Source organism: Halyomorpha halys, unplaced genomic scaffold, assembly GCF_000696795.3.
Source record: "Halyomorpha halys isolate HHAL.00 unplaced genomic scaffold, Hhal_1.1 Scaffold1165.1, whole genome shotgun sequence".
In the NCBI taxonomy this organism is placed as follows: Eukaryota; Metazoa; Arthropoda; class Insecta; order Hemiptera; family Pentatomidae; genus Halyomorpha; species Halyomorpha halys.
The window spans coordinates 227,522-247,993 of record NW_027106615.1 but is presented as its reverse complement, the minus strand read 5'-3'; the positions used below and the strand labels follow the sequence as shown (position 1 = coordinate 247,993).

The following is a 20,472-nucleotide window of genomic DNA, read 5'->3' as shown; positions in this document are numbered from 1 at the left end:
ATAGAATAATAAAAGTTTCGAAAAAAATAATTAAAATATATATTAAACTTAGCAGTTTTTAAAATTCACCAGATTACTTCTATTAAAATTGATTAACCAGTATAATACAAAAATATCAGAACACATACATTTTATCTCCAGTTATACTTAATTTATTTAAAATTTCTGAAATATCAGTTTCAAAACTTTTACTACCACAGATTAAAAAAAAAGAGTTTTCTTTATTTTTGATAAGGTCTGTTATAAAAGAACTGCATATCCTGCTCAAAATAAACTCTTCATTATACAATTTTCGATTAAGATCAGGTTCTTCGCTTAGAAAATAACTACACTTGAAATTCCAATAAGAACTCAGTTCCTTTAATTCATATCTAAGAATAATCTCTGAACTGTTCCTACAACCGTATAATAAATGAATTATAGTCTCATCATTTTCGTCCGACAATATACTTTTGATTATGGGATAGAAAGGTGCAATACCAGTACCAATACACAACATTATTAGATTAGAATATCTCGCAGGAGTGTGCCTAAAATCCCCATAGGGTCCTCTCCAATATGTCACGTCTCCAATTTGGAGATTCTGAATGAAATTTGAAGAAAAACTGTCTTTGTACAACTTAATCAAAACTTCAAAAGTACAATCATTCTGCAAATGACTCAATGAAGTTATGGAGTAATCTCTCATAATATAAGGGTATCCAGGGTTTTCTAAAGAACTATCACTAGTGCCTCCTTTGTTGATGCGTAGCGATAAGTGCTGCCCTGCGCTATAAGGAAGAAGACCATTAATGGTTTCATTCATGCCAGCTTGAGGTTTGAAAAGGTAAAGTTTAGTATCTGATGTCAGATTCTTAACTTCGACTAGAGTAAATGGCTTAAAACGGGTTGGGGATAGAAGGTCAAATCTGAACTGCTCATCTGAGCGCTGACCTGATTCCCATTTTTTAAGGGCTGTAGAATAAATGTCAAATACACAGTTTGTACAACCACTATGGCAACAATCCTCTTCACTGGGTTCTTCAGGCCTCTCACTACCCATCTAACTAGTTATTCATCAATTGAATACAAACATCAAATTGTTATAAATTGGTCGATTCAATTTCAATATTCAAAAGGAAACAGAAACTCAAAGAATAAAAATAGTATTTCAAAAAAAAAAACCTTCAATGTCAGTTTCTAAATTTATTCCAAAGACAATCATGAATCCAAAGAGGCTGAAACTTTAATGTTCTCCAAAACGTAAATATTTAGTTTTGACTGCCGTCAAAATAGCCCTGAAGGAGCCCTGCAACGTGGTGCGAAACGTTGGCTCATTAAATTAGTATATTTCTACTATTTGAGTTTTTCTTGACCGCACCCGGACCATATTCCTTTCAACGTAAATATTTACCTTTGAAACTTCATTCATGAACGAACTGATTTTAAAGTAAATAAATATCGCTATTTTACAATTCGCAACTTTGAAATTTAATTCATACATTTTTTTTTAATTTTTTGAGGTTTATTACTTCCATCATTTTCAATAAATTATTATTTATTTATTCATTAACATTGTACAACGTTTCGGGACCACTGTCCCATATTCATGCACTATAAAAACTAACTTTAACATGATAGAACATCACTTCAGAAGTGATCAAAAAATTATAAAAAATTGACTCACCAGACTTCCTAGAGAGATAATCCAGATTAATTCATACAATTTCCATACTTCATACTTTTATGTGAAAAACCTTTATTACGTATATTTTATTCTATATTCTATGATATTTATAAAATAAATATTTTGTTTATTAATTAAAACATGTTAGTCTTGTACATCCTTCCTTATCATGCTTTTTTCAGAGATGGAGTCACTATTGACCATCTGCAATACTAACTAATCTTCATATTAGAGCTTTATGGGCGGCATTTTGTTATTAAATGTGAGTTTTTGTGTCGTTACATTCGTATTCGAGGACACCTTTATAATGGAGTTTTGCGAGTAATGGGGTTGTTAAGGTGGCTCTACAATAAATAGGTCCTGGTACATATTATTAGAGGTGAAGGGGGCGGCAAATCCTATAGATTTTCACTGTAAGTCCAGAAGGTATAGGAAGGAGGTGAAATCCAGAGAAGACAGAACGAAATAAAAGCACAATCTGCATTTCCAAAACTCATCCACTATGTATTTTGTAACTCACTGACTCCTGAGGAGAATTCCCACTTTAGGGAAAAATTTCTGTTAGCAAGCCTTTTGTTAAATACTTAGGATATCACCATTGATTATAGGCTGTACACACATGTGTGTATTAATAAAATAATTTGTTCTGAATTAATAGTTATATTAATATAATATAGTTATATATTATTAAGAAGTTAATTTAACCCTAGGTTTAGGGGACCCGTCAATTTGACGGGTTTCGAACTTCGAAATGAAATACCCAGAAAACCATAGCATTAATTTTAACCATTCTGCTTCGTAAATTAATCATTTATCCCAAGAATTTAAACACACAACGTGAGCTTCCTAATTGTTTTAATTTATATGTAGTATAGCTTTCTCTACGAAACCTGTCAAATTGACGGGCAAACTCATTTCATGAACAATCCTTACAGGTTTACTTTGTTCGTAAAATCATTCCTCCAATAACAAACATTAGAACGAAAGAAAAGCCTTTATTAAGATCCTTCCAACTCGCTGTCTTAACAGTACCTCGATAATGTAAACTAAAGCGGATGGTATAGTCTGTTATCTTTCATTTTCGTCTTCATCAAAATCCCATGTACTCATCGCCGAAGAAACAAGAGATCAAGTAAAATGGCCAGTGCTCATTTTCACCCTAGCAGGTAATGGTCAGGAATCGAGGATTTCGGCTAAAATGGATTTAGATTATAGGGGTATTCATGATCTTTAGTTTAACATGTTAAAGCGTGTTAAATAGAAAAACTTATGTTAAATGGAGAAATATTTCCTTCTTTTGCCATGTTAACACGATATAACATGTAACATGGGTGAGAATCTGTTAACTGGAGAATGACGTCACGACACAGACCAGCTGAGCTTGTTTTATTTGTTGTCGTGTTAGGTTACTTACTCGTAGTTTGTATTTTTTTTTTCTTTTGTCTTGTGTTTTGGACTTTTTAAAAAATACAATCAGTAGCCAAACTTTAAGATTTTGAATTTCAGAACATAGGCACCTTTTGGGACAAGAGACATATTCAGGATAGATTTATTATCCAGACCTGAGATGAATATAATTTTAGGGCCTTGGACGGATTTGTTTTTGGGGCCCGGGGTGAATTAATTTTTAGGGGATGGGACAGATTACTTGAATTTCAGAACAGGTAAGAACGTCGAGAAAGAGTGCAATACTTTAAGGCATTGGGCGACTTTATTTTAGGGGCCGATATACGATTCTTTAAGAGCGGGTAAAATGGCAGTCATTGGTCAAAACGGTGTTTATTGGTCTGCAGAATCGACAGCACTGACATTAGGAGTATTCACGATCTTTAGTTTAACATGTTAAATGTAGAAATATTTCCTTCTTTTAGCATATTAAAACGATATAACAGGGGTATTCATGATATTGTGTTAAATGTAAAATGTTTTACCATGTTAATTGTTATAAGTATAGGATTGTGAGCAGTCCTATTTAAAGTCATGTTAAATCCATAAGAGCTCCTAGAAGATCAACAAGACACTAAGTAGCCAAACTTTCACATAACTTCCACTTTTCACTCAATTTAGGCATGTTGTAATAAATTACTGTAATCAAAACTTATAAGTTAACAATAACATGAAATTGTGGAAGAAAAGTTTATAAAACAAGTGGCTCAGAAAATCCCCCAGGAGCTCTTATGCACTTAACATGACTTTAAATAATGCTGCTCACAATCCTGAAATTTTAACATTTAAAATGGTAAAACATTTTTCAAAGACAGTTAAAAAAGTTTCAATTATTCTTGGCAGTATCTACTTATAGAAAGTATTTGCAATAGGGTAATTGAATTTGTTTAGAGTATTATTTATTTTGATGGATCTCCCCCTCTTTCCGAGAGGGATGGATCTTAAATCCGGGAGGTATTATAAGATTAAATTAAATTGGTACCCCAACAATCCTTAAAGGGTCAGGGGTCCACTACTTTATAAGGAAGAACTGTTACTAGACCAACGGTTGTGCAAGGAAGTAATTTAATTAAATTTAAATGGCCATAATCAGGTTCGACCATCTGATTTTTACCCAATTAAGAGTATCAACTACTTTATGAGGGTGGGTGAATCCCAGGGCTGACTCACAGCTACAGTGAAATAGGAAATAATTATCTGCCACAGCCAGATTCGAACCTGGGTCGTTGGAGTTAGTAGCACAGTGCCTTACCAAAGAGCTACTCACTCCCACAACATAATAAGATATTGAACAAAATTATCAACATCAATGAAAATAGTTCTTGAATTCATATCTTATACGTAAGTATAAGCAATTACATTTCTCATATAAATAACGAATGCTTTCTCCTATAGTAAAATATCCTGAACATTCTCTGATAATAATTTTAAACATTTAATTTTGTTCTTAAGTCATTAAAAATTTGTAGTCAGATTTTAATTTTGTCATGTTTCCATAGCAACCCAATAAACAACCATAACAACCTCAAGATAATTTAATTTTTTTAATAAAAATAAACATTACATTAAAAAAAGTTTATTAAAAATAAACAAAACTTCAAGAAAAGAGTAGAAACCAAATAGGGACCAATAAAAGTAACAAACAAATTTAAGTACCTGGGTTAGACTAAGCAACAACAGTTCAGAAAAAGAAAGTATGAAGAAAAGAATAATGAAACTAGAGAAACTAAGTAACGTATACAACAAGGAAAACCTGTCCACAAAAGTGAAAATACGACACTACAACACAGTCGTTACACCAGTAATACTATACAGGATGGAAACCACATGCCCCCCTAGTCTGGAAGAATTACTGACAATAGAACGATGAATCTATGGCCCCAATATAAGACAAGAAGGATACAGGCTAAGACCCAAATGACCTAGAAACAGAAATAAGGATAAGAAGGTAAGACTGGCCCTGGAAAGACTAAAAAAGGAAATATTCCAAAAAATCCAATGATATAAAAGCTCAGGAGGATATATCAAATAGATGAAGGAAGAAATGGAAAGACTAGGAATAATGGACCAGGACTGTCTGGACGGAGAAAGATATAGGAAAATGAAATCAAGGTCCTAGTGGAAAAGAGAAATTCGAAAAAGGGGGTCACGTGAACAGAAGAAAGAAAACAAGGGCAAGCAGAGATAATGAGGGAAAAATGAAAGGAAAGGAAAAACAAAAACAAGAGAGAAACCAAAAGTTGTGATATTCGCGTGGTCTCTAAGGCTGTTCCATAAAAAAAAAAAATTACATCTCATTTTTTTTATTTTACAGTTTTATAATTATTATTATATAATTCAACTCTTTAAATTTATTAAATTGAAGTCAGAAACACCAATAATATTGTTACTATTGTATTATATTTAATGCTCAAGTGTACTAACAAAAGAGCAGAAATGGTAGGTTACCAACATCCTCTATTGGACTTTTGGTGAAAAGAGACTCAGGGAGCTATTGAAGAAGCTGAAGGAAAGATGTTCCACCAAAGGATGTTAGGTTCCATGTCTGTCCCTCCCCTCTTCCTCCATTTCAAGCATTGTAAGCGAGAAGCTGAAGGAAAGATGTTCCACCGAAGGATGTTAAGTTCCATGTCTGTCCCTCCCTACTTCCTCCATTTGAAGCATTGTAAGCCATTGATGGTCAAAGTGAGAAGGTGATTAATTCTAATGGTTGGCCACAAAATAAATTTCAATCCTCCAAGAGAGTAATAAATACGGCCACTTTCATAAGAATCGAGATCAAATACAGAAAAATGTTCGCATAATTGAATAATATTATTTTTCAAGGAATATAAAACACAGAACGCATCAAAATTTTCATTTATTGTTTACACATATATAAACTGCTACATTGAAATCTAATATTTACAAACAAACATTTCAAAAAAATAAACTTTAAGGAGAATTCAATTAAATAAATAATAATTAATATTATTGTTATTATGTTAATATGACTGAACAAATAACTTCTTGAGGGCTAACATTCAGGAAATTTCTGCAGGCAATAACTACACTTTATGCTTAATATTTTTAAATCAAATAATTATTTTAAAATTTTTTTTTATTTTATTTTTAATGAAATGATACATAGAATGATACGAGAGGTAATTTTGGTTAATAAAATATACACTAACACTAACCTTATTTTTTAAAAGAATAATTCATTTCCTACATTAAACTAAAAAATAAATTATGAACATATCGTAACTTATGAGTAAATAATAAACCTACAACTTCATAAAAATTAATTAATAATGAAAATTAGAAACCATGATTATAAGAAAAAAAGGTTTTGTGCATACTTTTTATTATTCTTTCCATTGTCCCTGGGAGCAAACTTCACAGAGATTGTTAAAAAAAAATCTTATATTGCATTTACAAACAAGAAACTCAACAATCTATTATCTGAGTGTAACAGGCAAAATATAAGATGCAATAATTTCCTTTTATCTATACGTAGATAACTAAAATACCGCCTTTAAAAATATTTCATTATAAATGACCCCTATACTCTCCATAAAATGCCGAAACTTTTTTATGTGGATTACTGAATAACAAAAAAAAACAACAGATTCATGTCTTACTTAAAATATTGGGAAGCCAGAATAACTAATATATTTTTGATTTATGGTAGGTTCTAATAAAAAATATTCTAACATATTGGCGATTAAGTACAGTAGGATACAAGAGAATGAAACGGACAACACTTTTTCAGTTTTGTCGGAAAAACAGTATTCCCAATTTAATAAACAATTTAAGTAACAGCAACAACATAATCAATCATTTTTAGGCGTATTTCCTTTTAATACAGCCATACTACAATGTTGGGATAAACTTGTTAGTGTTGTAAACTTTTTTATAACTACTCTACTATATATTTATATCATCTACAGTTAACTAATAATCTTATTTTTATTTAGGACGGTAAATTTATTTCTATATGATTATTGTATTTTCATTTTTCTTTTATTAATTTAAATTAAATTTCTGTTTAGTTATATTAAAAAAAATTCTTTTATTTTCTCATTTAACTAGTGCAAATAATCTATAATAAATAAGAAAATTAAGGCAGAGTTAATTTAAATTACAATGATTGTCTTTAATTAAGGTTAGGTATGGGTAAGGTGCAATTTCAACAGCATAGGATTTTTTATTTTTTTATTATTAAATTTTTGGTTTCCTCGCTCCGCCTCCACTTAACAAGTCAACTTATATCATACAAACAACGTTCAGAGTTAAATCAAACAATTGAATGTTGTAATAAAATCAGCTTATTTTAAAACGTTGTTAGGGAAAAAATGGCATTATACTAAGAGAAAATATTAACATTTCAAAAACAAGACAAAGAATAATATCAGATATACTAAGAAATATAAGAATTCTATATTATGCTTCAATTTCATCACTTAGTCGGTAAAAATAACCGACAAATTCATTCATAATATAAAACATAAATTAAAATATCTTCCTAGTCTAGTAAAACAATGATTAATAATAAATATTTGATGATAACTAAATAAATTCGGGTTAAAATGCCTATTTGATTAAACGAATTACTATTTAAGCAACCTCTCGTATCTTTCTTAATAACTAATTTTAGAAACAACCTCCATAAAATACATATAAAATAATACTATATAATTTATAAGTAGGTTCAGAACATTTAGATCAGCTAAGCAACGATATTCGAACCAACAACCGTTTCAACTTTATATCCTTTAATTAATGAACATTTGAAAGATAAACTATAAATTAAAGGATAAAATTAAACTTTTAACTAAGATAAAACTGTTTCGGATGCGGTCAAAGAAAAACTCAAATAGTGATTAAACTCTTTATAAATAATTTTTTAATAGTTTAATGAATATTTGAGTTTTTCTTTTACCGTTTTCAATCAGCGATCTTCCAATAAAACCGTTTCATTTTAGTCATAGTTAGTAAAGTTAAAATAGACAATATACTTTATTTTATTTATCTTACTCTGACTAAAAAAAAAAATAAAATAAAAAATAAATAAATATCACAATTATAATTTTTGAATTAGGATCGATCCTGAAAGAGAACAGACTTATAAATGATAACTCCTGAGTCTAAAATGGAACATTTCTCTTCTTTTTTTTTTAATATTTACAAAAAATGAAAAAGAAAAAAAATCTTATTCTACATTATGGAATGTTTTCGCAAGATATGTGATGTGAAAAATTATGCTGAAGGGTTTTGATTCTAATTTTTCAATTCCTAATAATAGACAAGTCTCTCTTACCAGACAATGTTACCTCTAACCATCAACGGAAGAAAAATATTAAATATTTTTAAATTTTACAGAAAAGAAATCAGGTCCTTTCCTATTCTAGCCATGCTCTTGGAATCCGAGTTCAGCTGTTATGTTTACGAACTTGTGTGTTCATGTCTTTTCAATTCATGGTTCCTTACTTCTTGTTTCATCATAGACTTAGTACATATTTTAAAAACTTTTTCTATTACTGTTCCTCCGCCTGCACCTCCTCATAAAGCCTTCAAGGTTCACCTCTGATAGCGTTAGGTAGAACAACCCATTTTTATAGAAAAGTGACTAAAATAGTTCAAAATCCAACTAGGCAGAATTTATTTAAAGATATTTTCATATAAAAAATATCTTGAGAAAAAAATGGACTTTTCCAATTATTAGAATTGGTTTTACAAACAATATGAGGAGAGGATTGTGGAGGATTCATGAACACAAATAAGTAAAATTAATTTTATTTTATTTGTGCCCAATTTTTATTGTTTAAAAAAAATATAGAAGAAAGCTTAAAATGCCTAAACTATAGAATCATAACGGACAAAAATAATTTAAAATTTATAAGGCCGAAGGGTCAGAAAAACTTAAGAACATAAATACAATTTTTTCAACACACATTCATTCAATTTTTGGACTTCTGGGAATAGCGTTTCCCCTCATCATCAATACAATACAATTCACGGTTGGTTTCAAAATTTGTACAATTTTATACAATCTGTTACTTTCTTTTATAGAAATAAATAGCAAAAAAAATTAATAAATAAAAGAGTATTTTAAAATTATATTGTAATTAATAAGTCAAATCATTATAATTATTATGATGATTTTAAGATATTAAGTATAACATAATTTAAAAATAATTTTTTATTAATTGTTTTCTCTAATTATTGCCATAAATCAAACTAACAAATTGTATGAAATTATTGATGAACTCTTTTTGAAACCAACACTGAATTGTATTGTATTTTAAACATATATAGGTCACATAATGAAACAAATATAATAAAAATTAGTTTCACAATGCGCTTCCACTATAGAATCCTAATGGGCACAAATAAAATTTAAAAAATATAAAAGGAAGATTGTTCAGGTGCAGTCAAAGAACTCAAATAGTAATTAAACAATAAAAAAAATTAAGTTTCATTTATTTGAGTACACTAGTACTTTACTGACCACACTCTTGATCCTAGAACACAAATTAGTGAAACATTTTATTTTTGCCTCTAAAAGCTTAAAATATAATAATAATAATAACAGGCACAAATAAAATAATTAGTTTTACTTACTTGTGCTCATTAATACTACACTGATAACACCCCTTAACATCTCCTCATAATTGATATAATATTCAACAATTTCAAAATTTTATTAAATGTACTAAAATGGTATTTTTTCATTATTTTCTATTACATTATGAACAGTTTTGATAAATATTGTCCTTCGTTTATAATTTATAAGGAAGTACTATTTCCAGAACAATGGCTGTGCAATATTCCATATAATAATAGAAATTAATTGTTCGCTATCCAACAGCAACCGATCATAATAATGATAAAGTAGTTGTCTGTTAACGATATGGCTAGTTTAGGAAAGTACCATAAACAGTGTACTCTACTTTAAAACTAAATTGTACCATAATTTTATATTAATGATGTTATTTTTTTATATTTTCTGTCATGTGAGCTAAATAAGTGGTTGCATTGGTAATGGTCAACAGCACAATGTTATATAGGTGAAACAATAGAAAATTATTTATGTTTTAAATTTTTTAAAAAAATGAATAAATTGTCGACAATACAGTGTTTCTTATTTCTAAAAGAAAGATGGTCTTTAGTGTGCGGTCAAAATAGCTCAAATAGAAAACAAACTATTTATTATGAGCTAACATTACCTCCTCCCACCCCATGTTGAATGTTTTCATCAGGGTTTTCCTTTATCCCGTAAGCCCTGCAATGTGGCACAAAATGTAGGCTCATTATAAATAGTGTTATTTTCTATCTGAGTAATTTTGACCGCATCCGGACCATCTTCCTTTTATTAGATTCCAGACGATGAGTCAACGATCTTCCAAGTTTCTTATTTCCTTTGCTTACCTTTTAATTGTATATTGATTATTCCATATTACTATATTTTACCCTGCTCAATTGATGGTTTCTGATATTTTTCCACATCTTGATCTTGTCTAAGCCAGACAACGGAGGGTTTACTTGCTAATATAATATACCTTTCCTGAGGTAAAAATAAAATTGGGATCAAGTGCGTAGATATAACAAGTGCGGTAAAAGACAAAAAAAAATATAAGAAAGCTTCAAAGTGCTTAAACTATAGAATCATGTTTAAGTGTTAACTATTTACTTCACCATAAAATAGATACATTCTTAAAAATATCGGTAGCATAAACAGTATTGTCATAAGATACATTTAAAAGCGAACAACTTTTTTTTTCTTTTCAATATCTCATACTTTGAATACAGAAAGGGATTAAATTGTTGATACAATTGGAAGATTAGTGAGAAAGAGATAGAATTTAAATATCTTGACGATTAAATATTATTCTTAAACAGTAAATATATATATGTATATATTTATAACTATAATTATACCATATATCCCATAATTATATTTAGGAAATAGAGGCACAGCATATTTTATCATAACAATCTTTTGATATATTCAATATCAACATTTTTTTTTTCTATTAAATTAATTACTTATTTGCGATAAGTATTTATTATAATAAGTTCATATCTAATAACAAACAGCTAACCGTTCCACGCAGGCGTACGCACGTCTAATAAACTCAAACATTTAATATTGCTAGTAATAAATAAATTATACTCGAAAAAAAAAAAAAAAACTTTACATTACATAATACATAAGATTTTGGTTGAAATATTATGAACAAACGCTTAAATATGTCTATGCATATACACGGACAGACACATACAAACTAGGATATATATATGTACATACATTGTATACACAAATAGTTTTAACAATTCAAATATACATTTACGGACCCTTTTTGAAGCATTATGACAATAATCAACAATAATTCTTCGACGAAGGTATTCCAACTTTTTAATATTCAATGTCTTAATGGATAACATTATATTTATTCGTATTTTTTTTTCTTTTTAAGACTAGGCGAGAGGATCCATTGAAAAAAAATTTCAAATAATTTAAGACACAACTTAAAGAGGTATTATTAATAAGCTTTACTAACATCGACTCACATTACTATTTAGGATACAAGTGAATAGAGATAACAATTATATAATATCATTTTTCAAAGATATAAACAAAAATTATCTAAATGGTATAAGGTAACTAGATAAGGAAATTCGCTTCTGTTCCATAAAATAGACCATTTTCAAATTATTCTATGATCGCATTTCATTTTAATCTTTATTTACAATAAATAATATTTACAAATAGATTAATTTATTGTACTTTCCATTGCTTTTTGAAGACAGTTGAAATTCCAATATATGAAAATATTTTAAATATTTGGATGTTATCACTGTTCACCTGTAAAGGTTTTATTTAATTTCATTATTATTATTTTTTATAAATCTTCTAATTTTCTTATAAGCATTTCTTTGGTTAAATATTTTTTTCTTTCTTTATTCTTAATTTTATCAGAACAAATATTAAAGGAAGAAACTATACCTCCATGCAATGGATGACTAGTCAAACACGACAAGCTTAAGAATGATAATCTCTTTCTTCCGGTAACTGACGGAATTTCATACTTCCGTCAGCACCGCAGGAAAATAATCTCGCAGCCCCATCTAGATATAACTGTGTAACTCCTTGACCGATAGGTTTGAAGAAGCTGGACTTGGCATGTTCTCCGGGGAAGTTGTACAGAACCTGATGAAGAGTTAGGCTCCAAACCTATGAAAATAGAGAAAATTTAAAAACAGTCTCAGTAATATAAGTAATGAAATTAGCAATAAAAATCTAGTGCGGTGCAGGCATCACAAAATTTTCACTCCTACCTCCTACAAATGCCCAAAAAAAATTTGTGAGGACTAGTGTGCTCATGCTGAAGTTATCACTATTTTTGTGATTTTCAAAAAAATAAAAAATCTAATGACCAGGGAAGGCAGTTATTTTGAACAAAAAATTTTATTTTTCTCTAACTATAAAAATTTGTATTTTAGAGTTTCCTGAGGTGGAAATAGCAAATATAGATTTTGTTCCAGCCGAGAATTATTATTATTAACATTGGGGCGACAGACCGTGGAGGTCTAAGGCCTCACGCGATGTACTTAGGAAATACATGACGTGGTTTTCATAGGATGGGTTCGTCACTCCCACGCCTATTTTTGTGAGTGCCACCCATTAGCTAATGGGCCTCACAAATGCCCAGGGAGAGGCTGTAAGTATTATATAATTATATGCTTGAAAAAAAAAAAAAAACCCGGATAAGGCCAGGGGACTCAAACTCGCAACCTTTGGGTTGGCAAACAGGCATGTTAACATGCTGCTACTGTCACCCCTCCTGTCAAGAATATAACAGTTTAACAAAAAAGATAGAAACAAAATAAAGCTGTAATGCGATCAGGAAAGCTCGAGTGGTCTTGACTTTTCCTTTTCGAATTGGATGTTCTTATTTTCCATTTTTTTCCCCTTTATTTAGAGAGAGAAACACTTTATTCACAATGCAGTGGCACCCAACTGCAAAGGATTGCTATACAGATAGCATACTAAGACTAATTAGACAATTACTAACTAATGCACTATAATATGTAGGCTGCATAGTCAGTAAATATTATAATACATAATAGTAACACTTGGATTTTTTTTTTCGTTCTTATTGTTTTAGTTGTTGTTGTTGTCTGGGGCTTTAGGGTGTAAAACCCTGAGGTCATCAACGCCCATGTTTCGCGCTTTGTATTCTATTTCTATAATTTCTATTTCTATAATTCTATTTCACTTTAAATAATTTCGAAAAAAAATTTAAATAATTACTTCTGTTGGTAGTTTTTATTACGGATAACAGATTTTCTGGTTTAAATCTTATTCAAAAGGCCATTCCTTTTTAAGAAAACTAAGACCATTTCCACGTTCTTCTGGTCATCATTCAGAGCATACGATACACTCGATCCTACTCCCAATCTACTCAAGTTCGCAGAATAAAAATGACATTCCTCAAATATGTGACTGATCGTAAGTACACTATTGCAGTATTGACATTTTGGCGGTGGCTGCTTACTGATTAGATATCTATGAGTTAAACTCGTATGACCTATTCTCAATCTGGCAATAGCTACCTCCTCCCTGCGATTGGAACAGTTTGATGTGGTCCATGGTTTAGTGGTTATTGTTTTAGTTTTTAATCTTTTTCTATATTTTAATTTTTTATATTTTATATTATTAATTTTTTCCCTTCCATTGCTCATCAATATATCTCATCTAGTTTCCCTCAGTATAATAAATAATAAAAATTTCAAATATAGAAAAAATATATATACATAAAAAATCCTACAGGGTCATGCACGACTATATTTCATTAAAATCTAAAAAAATAATGAAATAATATACATTTATGATATATTTATTTATTTTCTCTATCCACTCCATTTCCCTGGTTAATGTATTTTCATATATCCCAGTAGGATCCAGAATGATTGCTAACTTCCCTATCTGAGGGAAAGCGACAATATCAGCATATTGCATGGATCTATCCGTAACTATACAGTATACCTTGTACCTTGTCAAAGGCAAAATCCCTTTCTTTAAGCAGGAATTTCATTATACTTAACCCTGCAGTGTCAACATGTTATGAGCGGGGAGCTATGAGTATAGGCATATTATGAGTACTATTATGTGGGTGTTTCAGGCTCTCTGTTGCATTTATGACAGAGGGAATCAACTTCTCTATCCTGTCCACTGACACCAGGGACTCTACGCAGGGTGCATAATTGATGTTTAATTTCAGAACATTGGACCATTCAGAATCCGTAAGGATTGTCATAAATAAATTTATTTGCTTTTGGGATTTCTTAGAAATGACATGCTCCATTGCCCTGCTGCCTGTAATTGAACCATTCCTCAAATGCATTATAACTTAGCGACTGCTGCAAAGCTCTCATGCCCCGATGTTCCTGATCAACGCCCAATCTTTCGGCACAGTCAGCAATTTCAGCTGAGTAATTGAAAGTGGATTGGAACTGGACATTGGGTACATAGGACAGTCACTGAGCAATGAACCAGTGTTTTAAGGAGGACTCAGGAGATCTTAAAACATGTATTTCTAATGAAAATTCTGATTATAAAATTTGTTCACGATCAGAGTATTTTTTACTATATATTCCATAAATACATGGTGTGTTCACAAAGTTTCAAGACTGAACTGGGATCAAAAATTTTACTAATTATATAACCATCAATATACCACTGACACCATTTCTTTCATTGTTCTTAGGCTTCTTGGAACTCTTCGAGTAGAAGGCTTTTAAGGGACCCGTCAAAGCTGCTGCTGTAACCATGTTGAATCGCTTCCCCACTAGGTCTTTCTTAGTTCAGTGAAATAAAATGATGTCGCTGGGAGCTAGACGAGGGTTGCAGGATGGCAGCAGATGTTTTGCCATGTTGAACAAATGTTCAACAATTCAAAGCCAAAGGAGAGATCCACCGTTTGAAGAATCGAGTCAGGACTCAGGAGATCAAAGACAATTGGTTTCTACAACATAACAATGCACCCATTCAGACATTACTGGCCACAACTGACAACATTGCCACAGGCCAATAGTCCCGATCTAGCTCTCAGGACTTCTTTTTGTTTTCTTGAAAGGAAAGTGATTCAACATGATTCCAGCAGTCCAGGCAGCTTCGACGAGAAGCAATGAACAATGGAAAAATGCTGGTAGCAGAGAGTGGATGTATGAGGGTCATATATTGAAATTTTTGCTGAACTAATTTTGCTGAACAAAAATATCTATACATTTTGGGTTCTGAGACCAGTCTTGAAACTTTATGAACAGATATTGTAGGTAACTAAAAGAAAAAAAAAATTAAAATATCTAAAAAGGTCATTGCCTTTATGTCTCCATCTGAAGCTCCGGTTGCAAAAAATTCTTCAGCAGGATCCACAGCAAGGCACTTAACTGCAGAATCATGAGCTGCAAATCTCTGCCTCATCGCTCGGCTTCGCACATCGATGATACATACATCTCCTTTCTTACCTGCAGATATCAACAGTTGATGCTGAGGCGCAAAAACAAGTGATGATGCACCCTGATCATGGCACGTGAAAGCTAGAGGGATAGACAAAGAGAATATATTAGCTATATCACTGCATAGATGAGAAATTTATGGTTAATTATTTCAAATAAATGAAATTAAGAGAAATAGAGGAAGATTTTTTAAAATTCAGTATTTAAGACCTGTCAAACTATTTCAATGAGGATAAGATCTAGCTGATAGGAAAGACAATCCAATTGTACACTGGTTTACCGAGTTAAATCAAAACCATCAGAGCAGTTTTGTGAAATCGATGGCACTCCCGGTTGGTAAGATGTAGATACCACTTAATTCAATATTAATATGAGGAATTTAATCAATATTGTGAGAGCCGTGGTAAAGAAGTGTAAAATCAGTCTTTTAAAGAGTTCCAGTAAATCGATTTTAGCAAAAAAGTTGCTGAATCAATCCATGGTTTAAACTTAAAACATAATTTCAGTTTCATAAAAAAGTTCATGTCTGAGCAAGACTCTTCGTGTATAAACATTTACACAAACCATTTTGCGAGGCTTGGTTATTTTGATTCAGAATTTTCAAAATTTTTCATGACCCTGATGCTTTTTCTTATTATGTATTATAGATATATAGGTAAATGGAAGTAAAAAATGATACATGACTTACCAACAATAAGAGATTTTTTCTGCGGAAGTAAAGTATCCCAAAGAGCAACATTTTTGCTTTCAGAACTATGGCCTGCGGTAGCGACCATACTACATGATCCAAGAAAAACAAAGTCACTTGTGACTTTGTTATGGCATTGACAGGTCTGCAAAAAAATGTTTTTCAAAGTAAGCAAAATCATCCTTATATACTATAACTTAATTTACACAAACAATATTATGAGTGATTACTACATTTATTTTATAAGAACGTAACTAAAAGGTCCCTTCCGATTAACCAATGCAGTTTGTTTATTGACAAGTTCTTGATGCATTATGTCAATATCACTGTAGTACAATAAGGATGGGGTGGTTCCACCTTTGGATAAAAAGGAGAAATGAATTATTCCTGCCATTGACTACCACTCAGAAACCAATAATTTTTTTGGTTAAAATTTGGTTTTGGCATGTGTTCTGGGCCCAGTTTCATGATAAAGTACAAACTAATACCATTAGTATTGTCGATTTAACTTAATACAATTATACTGACTTTTACAATAGAAACTTGTACTTTAGTACTTTTTAACTCCTGTAAAGTTACTAATAGTATTAGTGTAATTACCAAGTTGTTTCTATACTTGTATTATGAATCAATACTATTACCTTTCATTATGAAACAGGGTCCTGGTCTTTCATCGATATTAAACCACTGACCTGACCGACGTCTATCGTCATATACAATCCACTTTTCATCACACGTCATTATGTTTTCGAGAAAAGTTTCGTTTTTTTTGCCTAGTAAGCAGTGAAACGCCTGTCTCATAATGCTTCAGCTGCTGCCGCTCATCAAATTAATGTTACCTATAGATCTAATTTTTTAACTTTACCAATGGTCTTTAAATTTCGAAAAACTGTTGATACCCTTGTATTCAGTTGTGCTACAATGCCTTTAACTGTATGGTACGGGTTTTCAACCAAAGTAAGCGTAAGTCCATCATTGTCAATTGCTGGTGGGAGTCTTCTTCTGGGTTGGTAAATAAATTATCAAAATCTGTTTCACCAACCAAATGTTTTTCAAACCACTGGCAAATGGTCTGTTAGTTACAACACCCTTTCCCGAATGCCGTGGTAATGTTTCTTGCAGCTTGGACTGTCAAGTGTCCAAGTTTAAACTCATAAAAAATTAGACGAAAATCGCTTGTTTCCATGGTCATATTTGATGTCATACTAATCAAAGTGCAATCAATTGGAATATCATACATATTAAATATCATCAAAAAAGAAAGAATTAATAACGGCACATTATAGTCTGTAAAGATAAAGGTAGTAAACAAAAAAGTCCACTAATTCCACTTTGAATTTCTGAAATAATAAGAATGGATATTTCATATGAAGTGACCCAATAACATTAATAAATTAAGAATATAATTTAAAAAGAGTACTAATTAAAAGTATAAATAATGACAATAAATTTTGATTACAAATGAGGGGCATTAATTTCAATTCTTTTGGAAGTAAGAAGTGAATAAGAAATAATGGAATAGGCAGAATGTGAAGATGGGAAGGGTAATGGAGCAACAGATTGATAGGAATGGATAACTCATACAAATTGAGTGATGTGAATAACTCATACAAAGCAGAACTGAACAAATCCACCTAATAAAGTTAGCATTAAATGGGTGCTGGAACATAGTGGTAGAGAAGAAGCTGAGAGGTTAGCCAGGAATTACAAGAACACTCCTATAACTTTGGGGCCCATGAGCGGTACAAGCCTTAGCTATGAAAAAAATAAAGAATAAAGTCAGCTATGGCATCAAAGCTAAATGACATTAGCAAAACGAAAGACAGCTACACTCTCAGCTGCTTCTGGATGAACCCTGTGACAAAAGAAGCAAAATTTTGCTTAAATTGATCCTTCTAAGGAAATCACAGGGATCTATACTGTAATATGCTCTTTTTGAGTAAATAATATATTTTGATGTATAAAGGGTTTATAATATGTTTTATTTTATGTATCATTTTAAGATTGTTAATTTGTTTTGTTTATCCAAAAAGCAAGCTAACCAAGTTTCATTGTTTATAATAACTTCGTGATTCATAACGAAACCAAGATGGCGGTACGTTGAATCAAGGCCACGTTGAGCAGATTCAAATATCATAAAAACTATTTTAACTCGTCCCCTCATAATTGAAAATATAGAAAATTAAAGGAAAATTAGAAATCAAGAAATAGTGCTAATGAATAATATTCAGAAAATAAATCATTTGCAAAAATCCCTAACTGTTGTGCAAAAATCGATGTTTACATGTAACCTCAAGGCAGGTTTTGTTTTTGGAGGGAACAAGTCAGTCTTTGTGTGGAGAGAGAGGATGAAGCTTCATGAATTTCTGTCCAGCAAGAGTAGGAAGCCATGTTGGACGCCAGAACAATAAGAAAAAAGAAAACACCAGGAATCAACGAAAGAAGATCGTTAGTATATAGAGCTTGGTTAGTTTTGTTATAACTAAATTAGAATATATTTGTAAAACAGATTTGAATTTAATTAATTGAATAATTAATTGAATCATTAGGTGCTCAACTTTTCAGTGAGCAGCCCTGAAGAAGGCTAGAAACTCTAGCCGAAACGTCGGCACATTAAAATAAGTTAGTCATACTTATTTGTGTTTCATTGACCGCACCCCCAACCATCTTCTCCTCATTAATTAATTGAAATTATTGTAAATGCCTGTTCTGATTGTCTAGTAACAACACGCCCTGAGATATAGAGTCTCTCTCTTTTTATATAATAAAATTAAGAGTCTTTTATATTATTAAATTTGAATAAATTTTATTATCCATTTGATATTAATGTTCTCAATTTGAACCTAAAGTATCTTTAATATTTGAAAAAAAAATCAAAAAAAGAATATAAATTCTTTTTATTTTATTTTTAATATTTTTAAAATTATTATAATACTGGTCACTGCAAACTCAATCAATACATGATCAAACTCATGCTAACAGGATCACAAATGTATAGATTCTGCCACCCTAAGGATGAAATGGCTTATTACATTATCTGTCGATTGGCAGATTTGCAGGCTTGAGGTTTTCTTTGTTTAGTATGGACTGCATAACAGACCTAAAACTAATTTAATCAATCCACTTGTTTGAGGAAGACCCCCTCACACATTTTTAATGGGACCTCAAGATGCTGTCATCTATTGGCAAACACATGAAGCAGTAGAGTCTCTGTACTGAAGGGTCTAAACAGGTGAACAGTTTTCATAGAGCAACACCATTTTTGCTCAAATTAAACAAGGTACATTAAGCCAATAAAAAAAAAAAAAAAAAAAAAAAAAAAAAAAAAAGAGAGAGTAGTTTCACACAGCACCCAGGCAAAGGGACAGATCCAGGATGAGAAAACAGAGAAAAACCAGTCTTCAAGTTTCATCAGAATTTCAATCAGCCACCAAGTAAAACTGTAATATCTTCTGGAAGAAGATAGTTGACTGTAAGAAGTAGATTGTAGGAAGATAGTCCGGGGAGCAGTCAATAAAGGTATCAAAATAGTAAAGTAAAACTATTTATTGTTAACCAACGTTTCGCTCCATTTTGCAGGACTCTCAAATTTAAGCACAGCAGACACTGTCATTCAGTCATCCACTGTGTTTCAATCTGATAGCCTTGACGAAACCCTGCAAAGTGGGGGGGGGGGAAACATAGGTTAACAATAAATAGTTTTCTTATACTATTTTGAACCTTAATTGACCATCATTTGGACTATCTTCCTACAATGTAATATCTTTTATTATTCTATGTAACCCCATTCAAATCAATAGCCAAAATTAAGTTAACTAACAACTAACCCATATTGTACATCCCTTCGGCTTAATCACATATATTCAGTTATGTTATAAACCATTTAAGAATAGAGGTTGATCTTCCTATTTAACCATGCTTAATTTATTTTAAATCCATTATATACAATCCACTCCATTCATACCAATGATTCCAATAAATTATAATTAATATGGATAACATTGTATCCCAGGAAAGATTTGAGTTAAACGCCACTAATATTAGTAGGATCTACTAATCTTGAGCTCTAAACAACTCATTAAGATGGTGTCACACAATAGGCTTCAAAGGCCTCGGTATGAAAAGCCAATAAAAAAAAAGCAATGAATCCCAGTAAAAGCCCCCA

At 31.1% G+C, this 20,472-nt stretch overlaps 2 protein-coding genes across 2 annotated transcripts in view; both read right to left on the bottom strand.

Annotated features, from left to right (window-relative positions):
- Nucleotides 1-18: 18 nt before the first annotated feature.
- Nucleotides 19-1,157, bottom strand: LOC106688624 (NADH-cytochrome b5 reductase-like). The gene has a single exon (XM_014433186.2). It carries the CDS (start codon nt 1,040-1,042, stop codon nt 116-118), a length of 927 nt encoding a protein of 308 aa, XP_014288672.1. The 5' UTR covers nt 1,043-1,157; the 3' UTR covers nt 19-115.
- Nucleotides 1,158-12,140: 10,983 nt separating this feature from the next.
- Nucleotides 12,141-20,472, bottom strand: part of LOC136795197 (dmX-like protein 2) — a 48,675-nt gene continuing 40,343 nt past the window's right edge. The window contains exons 17-19 of the mRNA XM_067044996.1: nt 16,308-16,452; nt 15,483-15,700; nt 12,141-12,332 (exon numbers count right to left, since the gene is read on the bottom strand). Coding sequence (XP_066901097.1) covers nt 12,141-12,332; nt 15,483-15,700; nt 16,308-16,452 — 555 coding nt within the window. The remainder of the gene's footprint in view (nt 12,333-15,482; nt 15,701-16,307; nt 16,453-20,472) is intronic.

Excerpts from the sequence above, each read along its gene's own strand:
- LOC106688624 (XM_014433186.2), bottom strand. The coding sequence starts at position 1,042 with ATGGGTAGTGAGAGGCCTGAAGAACCCAGTGAAGAGGATTGTTGCCAT.